The sequence below is a fragment of the Aotus nancymaae genome, unplaced genomic scaffold, assembly GCF_030222135.1.
Source record: "Aotus nancymaae isolate 86718 unplaced genomic scaffold, 86718_ANA_hifiasm-v0.15.2.pri h1tg000010l, whole genome shotgun sequence".
Taxonomy (NCBI): Eukaryota; Metazoa; Chordata; class Mammalia; order Primates; family Aotidae; genus Aotus; species Aotus nancymaae.
Genome location: NW_026988421.1, coordinates 10479013 through 10497200, shown reverse-complemented (window position 1 = coordinate 10497200; position 18188 = coordinate 10479013). Strand labels below are relative to the sequence as shown.

Sequence of the window (18188 nt, the reverse complement as noted above, 5' to 3'; positions counted from 1 at the left end):
AAAATCCAAGAGAGGCCTGGGCTCCCCAGGAACAACCTAATGGTTATAATTATTGTGAGTTTTGCATTTTAAATGAGACATTTAAAATGAGGTTTTAAACCAAACCTCTGCTTGGTTTAAATTAGTGAAGCCGAGATGGAGTCTTGTTCTGTCGCCCAGGCAGGAGTTCAAACTCTAAGAAAAGTAGATAAAATCCTGACAGTTTGGGGGAAAGCAAATCCGAGCTCCTGCTGGACTCCAGCTGGAGGTCGTGACCCCTAGGCCCGCTGTGAGCGAGGACTGGGCTTTTGGCTCTGAACCTAAGGATGAGGCTCCGGGTTCTACCTGCTGCCTGGCTGAAGGCTGCTTGAATGCTGTGTCAGCGTCGAGCGAGCCTGACCTCCCAGACGCCAGTTAGGGACTGAGGCAGGTGCTTTTTCATATTCTACAGCTCAGCAGCCCCAAGCTGCTGGGGGTGGGAAACACGTGTTGGGGAGAGAGGATCCGGTCCCCAGGGGCCACCTGGTGATGGTGGCCTGGCGGGGAGCCAGGCTCGCCTTTGCCCTCTGTCTGTGCCAGAGCTCTGGAACCTGGCTGGCATCTCCTGAGAGCAAAGCGAAGCCTGCGAGCGATCTCCGGGGAACTTCCTAGAAAAAAAAAAAAATTCAGGTTGGAAAGGTGTAGTGAGGGCCGAACACCGGAGGGAGGGAGCGCTCCTCGGCAGGGACCCAGGTTGGCCAGGGCTGCCCTGAGCCCCGGAGAATCCCCAGAGCGATCGTCCACTACATGCCCACGTGCGTGCGTGTGCCAGGGAGCCAGAGCCCGGACAGCGGGAGTCGGAGGCAGGACCAGGAGCTGCAGAGGGGCCGCGGCAGAGCCCCAGCGAGCGCGCTGCCCGGGCGCGGAGCCCAGGGACCGCCCACAGGCGGGGGCGGGGAGCGCGCAGGGAGGCGGCGGCGGCGGTGGGGCTTCCCCGGGCTTCCCCTCCCCTGGCCGCAGGTGCCCGGCGCGGGCCCAGGACGCGGAGGCTGCTCCCGGAGAGAGGGAGCTGGGAGTCCCCGAGGCGGCCGCGGCTCCGCACTAAGACGCGGGGTCCGCAGCCTCGCTAGTGGCCAGCGCGGCTTCCCGGAGCCCCGGAGCCCGAAGCGGGAGGTTTGGGCTGAGCCCTCCCCGGCGCCTGCCCCCGCCCGGCGCCCGCCTCCGCCCCGCCCGCGGCCTGGAACGCGCCTCCCTCGCCTCTCAGGGTCTGGCTAGCCGGCGCCGGCGGAGCTGCGGGAGCCGCGGAGAGCACCAGCCGTCGCCGCGGGAGCTGCTCCTGCCGCACCATGCGGGAGCTGGCCATCGAGATCGGGGTGCGAGCCCTGCTCTTCGGAGTCTTCGTGTAAGTAGTGGCGCGCCGCAGGCAGGGCGCTCTGACGCGGGGACCCACCAACCGAGCCTCTCTGCTCCCTAACTTAGTTTGCGCTGCCTCTTCCCACTGGGGCCCGAGTTCGAGATCCCTTCCCCGCTCAGTGCCCGCGACTTGTCCTACGGGACCAAGAGAGAACCTCCTTCTCTCCTTCCTGAGACTCTAGGCGCGGAGCGACCCCCGTGCGCCAGGGCTGAGACCTGCTCCCAGGTCTCACGGGGCCCGCGCCTGTCGCCAGCCCCACACCACCTGCCCGCGGGAGTCAGGGCTGCATCTCTGAACAGGGACGCGCACCCTGGCCCGTGCCCTTGGGAAGTTTTTCCTTCTGTGTGATCTTTGAGGCCCACATTGAAAGTCTTTGCCCCTGGCCCTGTCTCTGGTTCCTCCCCGCTGTGCCCAGGGCCAGACTCCTTCCGTGTCCCTGGCTTTAGCGCCCGCGGTCCTGCCGAGCGTTTTCCCAGCGAGCATTGGCGGCTCGTCTCCTAATGAGAAACTGTTGCTGAGGAGGCTTGAGAAGTCAAGGGGCTGCAGCCGGGGGTCGGATACACCCACCCTGGAGCCCTGTGCCCAGTAGATGTCTGCTTTGGGGGCGGGGTCCTTTAGGGACAGCTGTGAAATGCTCAGGGTGGCTTTGAGTGGCTAGTACTGGGAACAGCGATCCGGAAAAGCGGAGGGGGTGGTGGTGCAGGTTCTTTCAGAGATGTCTGAGCTTACTCCGTGCGCCCCAGGGACCCATCGCTCATTGACCTCCAGGGCCCAAGCTGCAGGGAGCTGTCGCATCTCTCTTTCAGATCTGAGCCCAGAACACCAGCTCAGAGCCACCCCACAGCCTCCCGTGAGCTGCTGTCACCTAGGCACCCACACCTGCACCGGTCCCTCCATCAGCGAGTCAGGTTCTCTCTCCCTCTCTGCCCATGGCTGTTTTCTGCCACATTCTAAATATTAAAGTTGCATGAACTTTCTGGATTTGCCATGCATTTATTTATTTGTTTGTTTTTGTTGTTTCTGGAAAAGCCCTCCCAAAACAAACAGGAGGCCCTCTCTGAATTTTTGCCTCAGTCTGGAGTCATCCATGGCAGGTGTGCTGTGTCAAAGATGACCTCTGTTCTGGGCAGCCCGGGGTATACACATGGAAAGAAATGCCCTTTCTTGTATGTTTTTCTTTACCAGGGATTAAATTCATCCAGAGTATTTATTCACACCATCAGAAAAGGCCATGAGCTCCCCCAGATGCAAGCAAACCCCCCTCTCCCGCCTTCTGCCCGAACACTGGTGTTATTCACTGGGGAGAAGGAATGAGAACTTCAGTTGGGTTTTGATGCATTTGGAAAAACAAAACACTTTTCCCTTCCCTTATTCTATTTTCTACCCTTGGAATGTACATTAAAACTAGTTACTGCTGTGTGGTCAGATGGGGATAGTTTCCAATTGGCAGATAGGCTAAAACCTTATTAAATTATTATGTGATAGAAATGATAAAATAGTGTTCATTGCACAGTAGAATTTAACGTTTGTTGGGTGAATATAGGAAGAATGCTGAGATGAAGTGAGAGGCTCTCATGCTACCTGGTTTGACTGCTGCTGGGTGTGCTCAGATAAATAGGGGTTCAACAATATGTAAAAATATTTATAGTTTTCAGGTATCCCTTCCAATATCCCCCCAAACATTTATGAGATGGTTACAGATATACAGTGGTCTGTGCAGTAAATTTGAAAACATGGTAATTATTGTTAATGTGCATCTTGCTTTTTCTAAGGTTGTTATGTGAAAACTGGACAGGCAGTTTATGTTCTGTTCTCTGAAGTTCCCTCGTGTTACTTAATAGGGGATCTGCTGTCACACATGGACATTGATGGCATTTTTGGATGATTCCCAGGTTTCTTATCAAATTGTTAACAGTATGTCCAACCTGTGGCTCTTTTACCTGCAAAAACCAGCTTTGGTATTGATGCGAGCCTCTCTAGGGGGTGGATCTTGGATATTCAGATGCTGTTAATATCAGGGGTGTTCCGACTTCTGGGAGGATGGCTGGGAGCATGCAGAAACAGATGACCCTTTGTTTTCTCAGATAAGCGTCTGGCACCTTGACAGAGGCTGACTTTTGGGGGAAGTTTTGTTCTTCCTTTTGCTGGCACTGGAATGATGGCAAGATTCAGTGGGTTGTACCCACCTCTGCTCACGAAGATGGTGGTCTCAGCAGCACAGGTGTTTAGAAAGCCCTTGGGGGCAGGCTGAATCTGATTTCCTTGCTGCAGGCAGTGTACAGTTTGGCCAGTGTAACTCATCATCTAGTTTTGCTTGGTATTTCTACCCTATTTCTCAGGATGAAAGAATGTTTTTTGGGAAGAACAGGTATCTTGCTTCTTTGCAACTTATGCCTTGGGGAAACATGACCTGTAGATGTACCTGTTTTCTGACTACATTCGCTCTGCATGAGAGCAGGGATACTGCTGCCTATAGCCCATATGCTCCTCAAAGATTCCAAGTTAGAGCTAATAAAATGCATTTTAGGCCCACGGGTAGTAGGGATGCAAGCTTTTTTTACTGACTCTTCAAGGTCCCATTTTCTGTTTCTAGACTAGACACAGTGCTCAGGTTTTGTGCATTCTGAATTCTGAGAGGATGCTCTCCAGGCAACCCCCGCCACCCTATAGATGCTCAGTCCTGCCTAAGGACTTCAGATCGCTGGGAAGGAAATTAGTAGAGTAATGCAAATCAAGGCTGGTATATAAAGTTTAATGTAACCGAAGATCAATTGGTTGCAGGAACCCAGTGTTTAGGAAAAACGAAAAGTACAATGTGAAGCATTGAGGCTGCATTTAGTATCATGAAGTGTGTGGGCCTCGAGGTCCTATTGCTCTTACTCATGGATTGTGGGCAGAGCAGGAAGGAGAAGCACTTGTGGGCTTCTCCTGTCCTGCTGCTACCCAGGACTCCAGGAGAGATTCTTTTGAGTATTTCTGCGAATGCCAAGGATAGCAACAGATCTTACTGAGCAAGCACATGGTGTAGAAATGAGATGGCTGGTTAATATCCAGTAGACCAATGGAGCACTACTAGGAGCACGCTAATCACTTTGACTACTATCGCGAGTACAATAGCAATCATTTACTGAGAGCTTACTATGTGTCAGGCACCCACGAAGCTTTCCCATATGCTTTAGCCTGATGAAGGGAGTGTATTGATGTTTCTTTGTCATAGATGAAAAAACTGAAGCACAGTAAAATTAAGGAACTTCCCTGGAACAGGAATAACAAGGGCAGCTCAGAGACCTAAATCTAGATGCTTCATTTGCAAGGTCTGGACTCTCAGTCACTTTGCTTCATAAAAAATAGCAGCCAATTTTGATCAGTCCAGGTCTTACTGCATGCAAAAGGCATTCTATGTGATTTCTCTTTTAAGCCTCATCTCACTGGATTCTGTTCATTATTCCCACTTTACAAATAAAGAAACCAAGGTTTAGAAAGGTTGAGTAAGTTGCCAGAAGTCACTCAGCTAGCAGGAGGTATAACCCTGATTCAAACAGGCAGTTGACCCCGTGTCCCTGAGTGGTCAGCCTCTGAGACAGAATACATCCAGCCCCAGGCTTCCAGACTGGTGTGAAACTGACCACATCCTGTGAGCCATTCCTTCCACAGCTCCTTATCCCCAGAGGAGCAACTGCACATTGCCTAGAGTGATGTGTGGGAAGCTGTCACTCTAGCTGTAAAATCACATGCTAGGAAGACACCTCAAAGGTGGAGGGATGGCAATGGTGGTTCACACTTCCTAAAAGTTGGGATTGGATCATGGCATAGATATTAAGGGTATGATGTGGTGAGTTAATTGCTGGTGAGAACATCAATCATAGTGGTAAGAAACTAGGGATACCCTGCTTTCTTCCGCTGCTTTTGGCCATCATCTCCCAGGACATCAGTTAGTTCAAGCACCCTGTATTTATAACACTGCAGAAAGGACCCCAGAAAGGTGATGACAATCTAATGTGCTGGACTGGGGGAAAGGTGGTCTGCCTGTTTCACTTGTCAGCTTGAGTTCCTTGGGGATCTTCTCTTCCTCTTTCCTTCCTTCCATCTGCCCATCTCCCCACCCCTCCCTGCCATTCCTGGTGGCTCTCTGTCTGCAGGGTCCCCCCAGGAGCTGAGTCTTCTCAGGCTGCCAGGGTGCACAGGCAGTGGTGTTTACCTCCCCTTAGATCAATCCAGCATCCTTCTTTGAGCTCTTTGGATGCAAGAGCCATGTGCCAGGCACTGGGGATGAGAGGAGAGGGAAGGCCAGGTGGCCTCCAGTAGCTCACAGTCCAGTAGGGAAAGCGCACAGTGGGCCACCATTTATTATTTTCTCCAATGCAATTACTGGTTTTGAAAGTTTTGCCTCCAAATATTTCTCTTTCATTGTTCATCCGCTTGACGGATATTTGGCACCTTTTAGGTGCAAGCATTTCCGACAGTCATTTCCTTTCCCCTTCATTGGTACTCTTTGGTTGATGTAATTCCAGCAAGACAGAGGGAAACTTGGTGCTTTAGCTGGTCCAGGTGACTTGCTTGAGGGCACTGGATGTCAGGTAGATTTTTGCAATATTGACAAAAACTAACAGATTCATCTTTATTACCCCTAGGAGCCCAGTGTAAGACTCCATGCTGGAGACAGTTGGAGCAAGGTGCTTGGTTTCACTGAGAAGGAGGATGCACGTGCCAGGGAAGGCTGCCCAGGGCTGAGCACTGAATGCCAGGTGTACAGGTCCTAGGCCTGAGGACATTCCTGCAGGGCAAAGGCCTGGAGGTGTGGAGGCGTATTTTGGGTGGGGATCAGGTCACCAAGTGTGGCCTCAGACAGTGTCGGTTTTGGGGTGGGTGGGTATGGGAATAACAGGAAGCAATCCTGGAGGGAGAAGGCACGTGGCCTCAGGGCCCTGCAGGGCAGTGATCATTTCCACAGAGGCAAAACTGGGGAGCCTGGAGGTTTGAAACAAAACTGCACATTGCTCAGATATTTGCCCAGGGGTGGAAAGGGGCCCTATGGCCGGATGCGCAGGCCCTGCTGACTGTGATGAGTGACAGTACACAGCTTCGTGGCCACAGCCCTGCTTCACAGCTCCCTAGGACATTGTGGCTGATTTGAGGCTGTGTAAATCTTAGGGATGAGCTGGACCTGTGCGTTGAGATGGCAGCACCGCAGTGTGGAGGCAGCAGGCGGTGGCCCTGGGGAATCCCGTCACTAGAATGGCCTTTGTAGGATGGAAGGGGACTTTTGTGTTAACTGAAGTTTTGGGGTTGATTGGCCACTGTAGTATGAGTCCTTTCTGTTTAATGAATACATCTGGAATTATTCTGCCTGCTTTCTAGACAAGTTTCAAATGAGTTGTTTGAGGCAAAGAGGTATAACAAAAGACCTCAGGCTTTGGAGCCAGGCAGGTCTGTGTTTGGGTTTTAGCTCTGCCACTAACTAGTAAGTTGCCTTCAACCTCTGAACCTTAGTTTCTTCATGTAAGAAATGGAGCTATTCCTTACTTCATTGGATTTTATTAGATAAGGTAGTTTAAGTGCCTGTGGTACATAGAACAAAAACCAGTGACTTCTCTCCACCCTTGTTAATCCCTGTTACATATATGTAGTGTCTCAGCATGGCAGCGCAGCACAGTTGTTACAACAGTGGCCTTTGGCGTGAGGTTACCCGGGCTTGAATCCTACTTTGTTTTGTTTTTGAGACAGTCTCTGTCTCCCAGGCTGGAGTGCAGTGGTGCAACAATAGCTATTCCCCTCAGCCAGCTATCTCCTTGGGCCCTGCCCTTGCAGTGCAGTGGCATGATCACAGCTTACTGCAGCCTCAAGCTCCCAGGCTCAAGCAATCCTCCTGCCTCAGTCTTTCGAGTAGCTGGGACTACAAATGTACCACCGCGGCTGGCTATTTTAGTTTTTGTAGAGATGGGGTCTATGTGGCCTAGGCTGGTCTTAAACTCCTAGACTCAAGAGATCTTCCCACCTTGGCCTCCCAAAGTGCTAGGATTATAGGTGTGAACCATTGTGCCTAACCAAATCCTGGTTTGCGACTTACCAGCTGTGTGAACTTTGGTGGGAAGTATTTATCCAGCTTCAGTCTTTGTTTCTCCTTCTATTCAGTGGGGATGTCCATTGTATTCATGAATGTAAAGCTTGTGAGTATTAAATGGGACAGTATCCAGCTCATTGTAGGTGCTCAGCAAATGGTGTCATTATTATTACCCTTTTGTTAAAATGAATCCGTAATATGCACTAGAGAGAAACACCATAGGTGTCTAATGATGTTCTTATTACAAATGATTTGCCACAGGATTTCTAGACAAGAATCAACTCCTGGAAGTTATTTCTAATGATTCCTTTTACGCCTCAAAAGTGAGGGATGTACCTTGCCATGAGTTTGTCCAATGAGCTGGACCCCCAGAACTTGCTGTATGATGGAGTGGGCTTGTCTGAGCCTTGTAGTTTCTCAGTGGTGGGTTAAGTTGCTGGTCCTTTACCACAGTGATTCTAGGACATTGAATTAAAGTGCTATCAGCATAGCTGCATTAGATAACATACTGGAAAATGCTATGTTGTGTTCTTACATCATAACATAACATAAAGAAAATACTATGTCTCCATTCTTAACTTTGCACACACAGCTCAGTCAGAAGCCACATCCAGGGAGTGCTTTTCATCAGGCATCCTCACCCGATCTGTGCAATAGAGCCCAAGTGTTTCTGCTTCCCTCCCTGGGAAGACATCTGCCTTGTTTCCTGATAAATAGGGCATCCTTCTATTTGAAATATTATTTGCCACTGTAAAATGAGATGGCTATGCCCAGAATTCTGAGAATTGATGATGTTTTCCCACAGCGAGATAAATGCTTCCAGCACTGCGAAAGAAGTGCATAGTTGCATAACTTGTGGATAAAGTTATCTCAATTAGTTATAAAGATTATGCCTTTTGTGACACATGCAAGGCTCATAAAAGCTCACTGCCTCTATTTTTCTGTGATAGCATTTGTAAATATAAACATTATCTCGTTAATAGTGCGTCTTTAAAAAGTATTATCTTGCCGTTCTATGTGGATGAATTAGAAACACTGTTTTTATAGTGAGGAAGCTCCTTCAGACAAGACTGCTGCCTGCCAGTGGGCCCCCATCATTCAACCAGAAGCCGCACAGGTGTTAAGAGCAAGGTTTGGGATGCCTGGGATGAGTGAGAGGAGGCCGAGAGGACCTGGGCTGCAGAATCCAGGGCCAGCTTCATCACAGCCTTTCAATATGTGACGGTGAAAGCTTATCCCACAGACCAGAGGGACTAGCTGTTATTCCGTCTCCACTAAAGACAAAGCAGCAGAAAAACAGGGTCAGAAGCGGCAGGAGCATTTAGGTTGTTTTCTAGAAAGGTAGCAGTCTGCCAGTCAATGCTAGATGTTTCTTTCTTCTGTACCAGAGGGTTTTTAAAAATATATTTTATTGAAGTATTAGTTTGAAACATATGAAATTGCTGATATTTGAGTGTTTTGACCTATAAAACCGGGAGTTTCATTCAGTTCAACCTAAAAATAACATACACAAAGAAATGTGTACTATTCATAATTGTACAGCCACCCAGAAAACTCCCCAATCTGCCAAGCCCCGTTCCACCACCCTGACTTCTAACATCATTTGAACTCCATAGAAATGGAACCATAAAGCGTATGCTCTTTGTGTGACTTTTTTTGTTGAACATGTTTTTGAGATTTATCTCTGTTGTTGTGGGTAGCTACAGTTTGTTCATTCTCGTGTGCTCCAATTTATTTATTCATTTTACCCGTGGACAGAGGGGATATTTATCATTTTTGGCTATTAAACAAAATGGTGCTATTGGTTTTTGGTGAGCGTATTTGTCATTTCTTGTAAGTATATATGAAGGGGTGGAACTCCTGGGCTTTTTCTTCAGAAGTTCTTAAGGATTTGGCCTGTCTATTCAACTGTAACTGTAAAACCAATATTTAGCCTGTATGATGCTGTAATCTCCATCTGCTGAGCAACTACCTTGTAGAAAGCTTGCAATGGGACTGGCAAGTGACAGGGCCTGGCAAATGGGTCCCATTCTGCTGGAGGGCGGGCAGCGTGGCATCGTGATAAAGAAGTGAAACCCTGACTTTGCTGTTTATAGAGATGTGCCAGAGCCTCCTCATCTGTAAAATGGGGACACTATCTCACCTCCTAGGGAGGCTGTAAAGATGAGGTGATGTGAGATGTGCCAGGTGCCTTGCACAAAGGTGGCACATAGTAGGTGCTAATCCAGTCTCTTTTCCTTCCTCCTCCCTCCTCCTTCCTAGAACTGAGGTGGAGATACAGGTAAGATGCCTGACATCACAATGTAGTAACAATAATAATAATAAAATAATGTGGCTCTCAAAACTGCAGGAGAGAGCTGAGCCTTGAACTAGGATTTAGAAATTTCCTGGGAGACATCTGAATCATAATCTAAGAAAAAGCAATAGCCAATATGTAAGTATGCGTAGGTATCTTTTAACTGACATCTGTTGCAGTTTGGTTATAGAAAGGCAGGGTGGTGGAGAAGGAAACACATATTACCTACTAAGAAAGAACACTTGAATGCCTACTGTGTGCTACCTTTGTACTAGGCACTTGTCACAATCATACGCTTTAAGCATGACACCTCTCAGGAGGTAGCATTGTTGTCCTGATTTACAGAGTTAAGGGTTAATGCTCTCTCATTCAGAGAGCTCTTACCAATTAACAAGAAAAGAGAAGAGCTCATCAACAGAAAAATGGGCAATAGATATGAGCAGAAAACAAAGGTTCGAAAACTGACACATTTTAAATCTGTGATTCTTTTTATGTTGACTTTTAAGTTCAGGGGTACATGTGCAGGTTTGTTACAGAGGTAAACTCATATTATGGGGGTTTGTCATATAGATTATTTTGTCACCCACATATTAGGACTAGTACCCATTAGTTACTTTTCCTGATCCCCTTCCTCCTTCCACCCTCCCCCTTCCAGTAGGCCCCAGTGTCTGTTGTTCCCCTCTGTGTGTTCATGTGTTCTTATATTTTCCACCTATAAGTAAGAACATGTGGTGTTTGGTTTTCTGTTCCTGCATTAGCTTGCTAAGGATAATGGCCTCCAGCCCCATCCATGTTCCTGCAAAGGACATAATCTTATTCTTTTTTATGGCTGCATAGTAGTTCATGGTGTGTATGTACCACATTTTCTTTATCCAGTCTACCATTGATGGGCATTTAGATTGATTCACAAATGTCTTTGCTATTGTGAAAAGTTCTGCAATGAACATAAGTGTGCATGTGTCTTTATTATAGAATATAAATCTGTGATTTCTATAGCAATGCAAGATATGCATCTGAAAACAACAAAATAATGAATATACATTAGCAGAAGCTTTTTATGTGCTACAGTGAAAGAATGTGCAGCTATTAAAATTAGTTACATAATAGGTAGTTATTTGTTAACTTGAGAAGATATCTATTAACCATTGTTAAGTGATAAAAGCAGCTTACAAAACTGTGCATGATGCTATTTTAATGTGGTAATGTAATAAAATTAATTGTGCCTATATCTCTATAGGATATACAATAGGATTTTAACAGTGATTATTTTGTGCTGATGGGATTATGTAATATTTGCTTTTTAAATGTTTTATATTGTTTTTAAATTGTTTTATAGTAAGCATTTATTATTTTCATACATAATAAAAAATCAATATAGGTATTTTCTGTTATTGAAAAAAGGAGAGGCCAATGGAATATTCCAGGATAGGGCACTGAATGATTTTTTTGTGATTGCTTTAGAAATATTTAAAGTGAAAATGTCAAAAATCAACATTTCTACATTTTATATCAACTAAAATATTTAAGAAAAATCAGAGAGTAAAGACTACTATCCAGAATGTGTAAGTTGTGTTTCCAAATGTGACCAGATGCTCAGGTGGAATAATAAGTGGCACAACTGTTTTGAAGGGCAATATTGCAGTGCATAAACAGCCATAAAATTATTCCTGCCCTTTGACTTAGATACTTGGAACAAAAATACATGGAGGCACTAATTGAAGAGATACCAGAATCCTCATATATAAAGATTTTCATTGCTGTGTCCTATACAAAATAAAGTAAATACATTTGTCAAATAAAAATTAAATTAAAACTCAAATGGTCAGCATTTGAAGATGATTTGTGAATACACAGAATATTATTTAGTTATTGAAAGAGTCATTTTGAAAATCATGAAGAAACGTGTTGAACCTTTATGATGTAATAGTTAAGGAAAAGCACTATTCAAAAATATACTTTGGAATTGCAACTACTTAATATATATCTGATTTGGGCCAATACTAGGAAGAATTATGCCAAAATGAATATGATGGAAATGAATGTATTTTTCCTCACTTAAATTTCTTTCAGGATTATAAAATACTTGTGAAAATTAAAGCAATAAAAAAAGTATAAGTCTCCTGGAACCACTTCACCTTTCTCTGCCTATTCCATTCTCTTCACTTTTTATACACATTGATATATAATTAACGAAACTGCTGGAAACACATTTTATATATAGCTTAATTTTTAAACTCATTATCTCTTTAAGATATCATATATGTAAACACATACTTGATGGTTTTTTACTGTCTGTGTGTGTTCCATTGTATTAACCTGTTCATGGAATCTTTGAGTATTTTCATTGTTTGCTATGAAAAACAATATTGCAATTGTTGTGTACATTGTAGTGCACCTGTTCAAGTATTGCTGCATGATAAACTCTTATAAATGAATTTTCTGGGTCAAGACCACATACATTTTCAATTCAGATGGATACTGCCAAATTGTCCACCCAAGGGCTACACATACTTATATTTCACCAGCAGTATGTGAAGGTGTCTGTTTTTGTGCATCCTTGCCAATGATGGATGCTTTGTATTTCTGCCATGGCCCAGAATGTAACATTTGCTTCACTTTGCATTTCTTCATGTTTAGGGTTGAGCATCTTTTCACAAGCATATTGGCAATTTGTATTTTTTCAGTGAAATATATGTCTTTTCCTTTATCCATATGTCTGTTGGATATCTGAATTAAGCTTACTGATATGTAGGTCTGCTTTATGCCTTATAAATATAAATCTTCTCTTTCATATCTTGCAAGTATTTTTCCATGTCTATGGTTATTTTTAAGTTTCTTTATAATTTCTATTATTGTATACAAGTTTTAATTTTATGTAGTTAAATCTTTGAGTCTTTCTTTGTGGTTTCAGTTTCAGTCCTGTTTAGAAAGTCCTTTCCCGTTTAAAAGAGAAATGTTCTTCTGTATTATCTAATATTTTACACTTTTGTTCTTATATTTTAGTTCTCTAATGTATTGGTGCCTTATTTGTTATTTGCGTGGTGAGGTAGGGGATTTAACTTTTTGTCCCACTTGATGGTTTGTTGATTATGGAATAGACCATTGTTTTCTTGAGTCTTATGGGAGTGCAACTAAATTCTATTCTGAATATTTATTTGCCTGATATTGTCTCAATTAACATTTAAGTATTGTAATTTTATAGTATATTTAGATATCTATAGGGAAAATTTGTCCTTGCACACTCACCCCACCCCACCCACTGGGAAGGAGTAGAGCACAGTGATTAAGCTTCAGGCTTTAGTGCCAGGATACCTAAAAACTAATCTGCTACTTACTGGCTATAATTTGGGTAGGTTGCTTTATGTCTCTGTGCTTTAATTTCCTAGCCTTTAAGACAGATAGTAATAGTACTAAAATAGTTTTATTGTATTGAGACCAGAGACTGTGGCTTGTGTCATTTCTATGTTTTATAACCGGTTATTATTTTCTGTGTGGCCACATACATAGTCAGTTTTTTTGGTTGTAAATTTATATAGCTTGAACTTAATGAATAGTTTCTGTTTGGTAAGTGTGAAGTTCTAAATGTATTAAAAGAAGTTAGCCATGCTATTCAAATCCTCTATAGTCTTATTCTTTTAATTTGGAGATATGCTATCTCTGTCAAGCAAGAATAATTAAAGCCTTCACGTTTTTTGGAAATAATTAATATTTAGTGTTATTAAAGCCAACTTATTATGTGTTTTCTTTTTATGGTGCTTTATTTTTATGTTTTATTCCCTTTGTTTCTTTCTTCTAGCTGATTAGCTCAAGTTTTCCTTGCTATCCTGCTTTTTCACTTTAGTAATTTGGATGTCATAATTTCTATGTCTATATTTCTAGTTAGTATGCTTAAATTTTATCTCCTTCTGATGTTTGAGCTTTTATCATTATAAAATTTCTATTTGTCTTTGTATTAATATTTTTGCCTGGAAGACTACTTTATCTAACATTAATATATTACTACATTATCTTTATTGAAATTAATATCTGCACAGGATATCTATTTCCATCCTTTTACTTTCAACTTATCTGTGTCTTTATTTTTAGCATATGGGTCTTGTAAACAGCATTTAGTTATATCTCTTAACTTTATCCATCTGGCCAGTCTCTGCCATTTAATTGGCATGCATAAGCCATTTACAGTTAATGCAATTATTAATATGGTTGAATTTAAATCTACCACCTTTTACTTTTTTCTATTTGTTACATCTGTTCTTTGTCTCTCTTTCTCTGTCTTCTTTTAAATTAGCTAAATACTTCTTTGTATTCCATTTTATCTCCTAATTGAATTATTAGCTATATCTCTTTAAAAAATTTTAGTAGTTTATTTCACAATTATAATATGCACCTTTTACTTATTACTATCATCTTCCCTAAGTCATTTATTATACCATTTCATATACAATGTAAAAATCATATGACAGCCTACTTTCATTTCTCCTTTCATGCCTTTGGTATATTGTTATAGATTTTACTTCTACATATAAATCTCATAAAAAATTTAAATTATTTTCACTTTAAACAGTCAATATACTTTTACAGAAGTTAAGATTTTAAAAAATGTATGCACATATTTACCATTCTCAATGTTCTTTAACAGTTCTGTTAGATTTTGTTTTTTCCCTTTGAGATTATATTCCTTTAGCCTGAATAACTTCCCTTAGCATTTCTTATAATGCAGGTTGCTGGAAATGAATTCTCCTGGCTTTTGTTTTCTTGAAATTATGAGTATCTTTATTTTGCCTTTATTTTTGAAATTTTTTTTTGGTTAGATGTATAATTCTTGGTTGACAGTAGTCATTCAACACTTTAAATATGTCTTTGCATTGTCTTGTGGATTCCATGGTTTCTGATGATAAGCCAGCTTCTACTGTTATTGTTGCTTTTATGAATGTAATGTGTTTTTGCTCTTGCTGAAACTTTCTGTTTATGTTTTACTTTCAGCAGTTTGATTGTGATATGTCTAGATTGGTCTCATTTGTATTTTCCCATTTCTTTTCATTGAGTTTATTGGAGATATAGTTTGATGTCTTTCATCAATTAAGTAGTCTGAAGACATTATTTTATCTAACATTTCTTTTACCCAGTTCTGTGTCTCCTATGCTTCTGGTTCTTCATGGTTCTTCGGGTACATATACATATATATTAGACAGTTTGATAATGTTCTACAGATCTTGGATGCTCTATTTTATTTTATTTTTTTCTTTTGAGACAGAGTTTCGCTCTTGTTACCCAGGCTGGAGTGCAATGGCGCAATCTCGGCTCACTGCAACCTCTGCCTCCTGGGTTCAAGCAATTCTCCTGCCTCAGCCTCCTGAGTAGCTGGGATTACAGGCATGCGCCACCATGCCCAGCTAATTTTTTGTATTTTTAGTAGAGACGGGGTTTCACCATGTTGACCAGGATGGTCTTGATCTCTTGACCTCATGATCCACCCGCCTCAGCCTCATAAAGTGCTGGGATTACAGCTCTATTGTATTTTTAAAGTGGTTTTCCTCTCTGTGGCTCAGTTTAAGATAATTTCTATTGTCTTCAAACTCACTAATTCTTTATTCTACGGATTCTATGTGTCTATTCTGCTGGTATGCTAGCTATTGCAATAAATGTTTTATTTCAGATATTTATGAATTCAGATCTAGAATTTTCATTTGGTTGTTTTTTAGAGATTTAGTTCTCTGTTGAAGTTTTCCGTCTGTTCTCCATTGTGTTCATCTTTCCTTATACTTTTAATGTATTTATAATGGAAAATCCCTTTACACTAATTCCCACATCAAGATGATCTGTACCTTCAACTTTTTCTGTTGATTGTGGGTCACATTACTGCTCTTCCTTTGCATGTCTAGTAACTTTTTATTATACATTGGACATTGTGAAATACACATTGTAAAAATTCTGGATTGTTATTTTCCCCTCAGAGTGTTGAATTTCATTTTTTCATGCAGTTAATTTACTTTTGGGTCATTTTCGTCCTTAGAACTTTGATTCTAGGCTGTTGTTGGGCAAGTCTATCTTGTTTTTTCCCCTAGATTGTATCCCTTAATCTGGGACATGGTTTTTACTCCTATGGTTTTGCCCTTCTGAGGTTTCAATAGAAAGTCTAATTTGGATAAATTTCAGTCCCAGACTCTCTCCTGGCACTGGCTAGGTGCTGAAATCTCTGCTTGGCTCTTTAGACTGTGGCTGCTACTTTCCACTGGGGTTCTTGGAGTCTTTTTCTGCCCGTTGCAATTTCTGAGTTAGCCGAATAATTTGAAGGGAATTTGTACATAGAACTTGGGTTCCTCTTCTGAGGCTGATAAGGTTTGGCTCTGCATCCCCACCCAAATCTCTTGTTGAATTGTAATCCCCACATGTTGAAGGAAGGGACTGGTAGGAGGTGATTGAATCATGGGGGCAGACTTCCTCCTCATTATTATCATTCTCATGATACAGTTCTCATGAGATCTGGTTGTTTGAAAGTGAGTAGCACTTCGCTCTCTCACTTTCCTGCTGCCATGTGAAGATGTGCTCACTTCCCCTTTGCCCTTCTGCCATGATTGTAAGCTTCCAGCTGCCTCCCCAGCCATGCTTCCTGTACAGCCTGTGGAACCATGAACTAGTTAAACCTCTTTACTTTATAAATTACCCAGTCTTAGGTAGTTCTTAATAGCAATGTTAGAGCTAACTGATCTAGAGGCTAAGCTTTTTACATGGAGGTTTCTTCTTTGTTGTATTACATATTATTTTATTTCTATCTGGTTTTTTTTTTTCATAATTATTTTTTACTTTTCTGCTTTGCTGATTGGTACTCTTTGAGGGTCTTCAGCTTGTATATGGATTTATGTTTATGTTTTTATTCTTTTCAGTGGTGTTTTGAGAGGGAAGAGAGACAAAATATATGAGTTCAGTCAGCCATCTTGACCTAGATGTCTCTTTAAAGAGATTTAAAATTTTTTCTTTGACACAAAGTTTACATTTTTTAGATACAAGTTATATTTTTAAAAATCCGTCCATTGTTACTTTTGCCATGAATATTTTTGTGGTTCTCTGAGTTATCCTTCAAATGGTTTCATTTTGTCTATCTAAAATCCACCTGTTTCATAAAATTCAGGTCAGAATTTAGTTTTCTGTCTTGTTTGAAATATCAGCCCTGAATTAATGTACGTAATACTGATGACAATTATATAGAAGTTCCACATTTATTTTTATTTATTTTTTGATTATGGAAATACTTGGTTTCTGGATATATTATGCTTCATTCATTCTTGTGGACCAATAAAAAGACTTTCAGTCATATAATGAGAACATCTTAAATTGGACTTTTAAATATTAATTCTCTATTTATGAAAACCCATATGAAACATTGACACGTTGCTTTTATTTCTCCTGACACAAAAAATTTCTTATTGTTCAATAAAAGCAAACTGGGGTTGTTTGGCTCTAGAGATGATGATATGATAATGATGAAAAGGGTGATATAATAACTAATTTTTACTGAGTACTTTCTATATGCCAGGCAGTGACATACTTAAGGCAGTTTACTCCTTAACTGTTCAAACAACTCTATGAGGTAGAAATTTCATAATTCTTTCATTTTGCTTTTGGATGAGAAATTCAAAGCTTAGAGAGGTTAAAGATTTCACCCAGTGTCACAATGTTAATAAACAAGATGACAGTGTTTTGAGTGAAAATTTTAAATTGAGTGTTTTATGTGTTGAAACAATTTGCACCAGATTTGGATGGAGAGGGGAAGAAAGGGGCTGGTAGTGAGGCTTTCTGATAATTAAATGACCCTAATGACCTCAGTGAAGTCATGGATACAAAGGGGATTGACACATCCAAAGCAAGTGGAGCTTTGACGTTTCACCATATGGCCCCCAGGGTGAATGATGTTATACCCAATAGCTCGCTAGGAGAATCCTTAGGGATTATTATATCCATTTCCTTCCATTTTTTTTTAAAGAAGGGTTTCCTTCTTTTTCCCCTCCTAACCAAGTGACAGAGCTAGGCCCACCATCTTGGTGTCTTGGCATGCAGGGAGAACACCACAAATGTAAGCCGTTACATTGCCTTCACAGGTTCTTGGCTAAAGCTTTCCTTACCTTTCTTCTTGCCCCTGTCTTTAGAGCACAGTGTTTTTCTGTGCCCTCTCCCAAGGGTCTTTACCCTGATCTTGTCTTGCTTGTGAGAGCCACTTGTTTATAAGAATTATCTTAGTGTACCATAATCTTGGCTTCTTTCTTTAACAAATGGAACCTCTCCCTGGATGTCAGCAGACTTGCTGGAAAACAGTTCCGGCCTTAGAATAACCAATGTAAAAAGCAACAAGAGGCTTGGACGAAGCTTGATTAATTATCTGTGTACTTTGTACTGAAAGAGTGAATCATGGTCTTCATTTTCCTCTCAAGAATGTGAGTTACCTGCTTTGAATTAATCCGGAA

General features: G+C 42.0%; 1 protein-coding gene across 3 annotated transcripts in view; it reads left to right on the top strand.

Moving 5' to 3' along the window:
• The first annotated feature begins 1279 nt into the window (after positions 1 to 1279).
• The window catches only part of PLPP4 (phospholipid phosphatase 4), a 123699-nt gene continuing 106790 nt past the window's right edge, over positions 1280 to 18188 (top strand). For all 3 annotated transcript variants that reach the window (XM_021674636.2, XM_012453472.2, XM_064373653.1), the window contains exon 1: positions 1280 to 1360. In XM_021674636.2, coding sequence (XP_021530311.1) covers positions 1305 to 1360 — 56 coding nt within the window. In that variant the 5' untranslated portion in view covers positions 1280 to 1304. The remainder of the gene's footprint in view (positions 1361 to 18188) is intronic.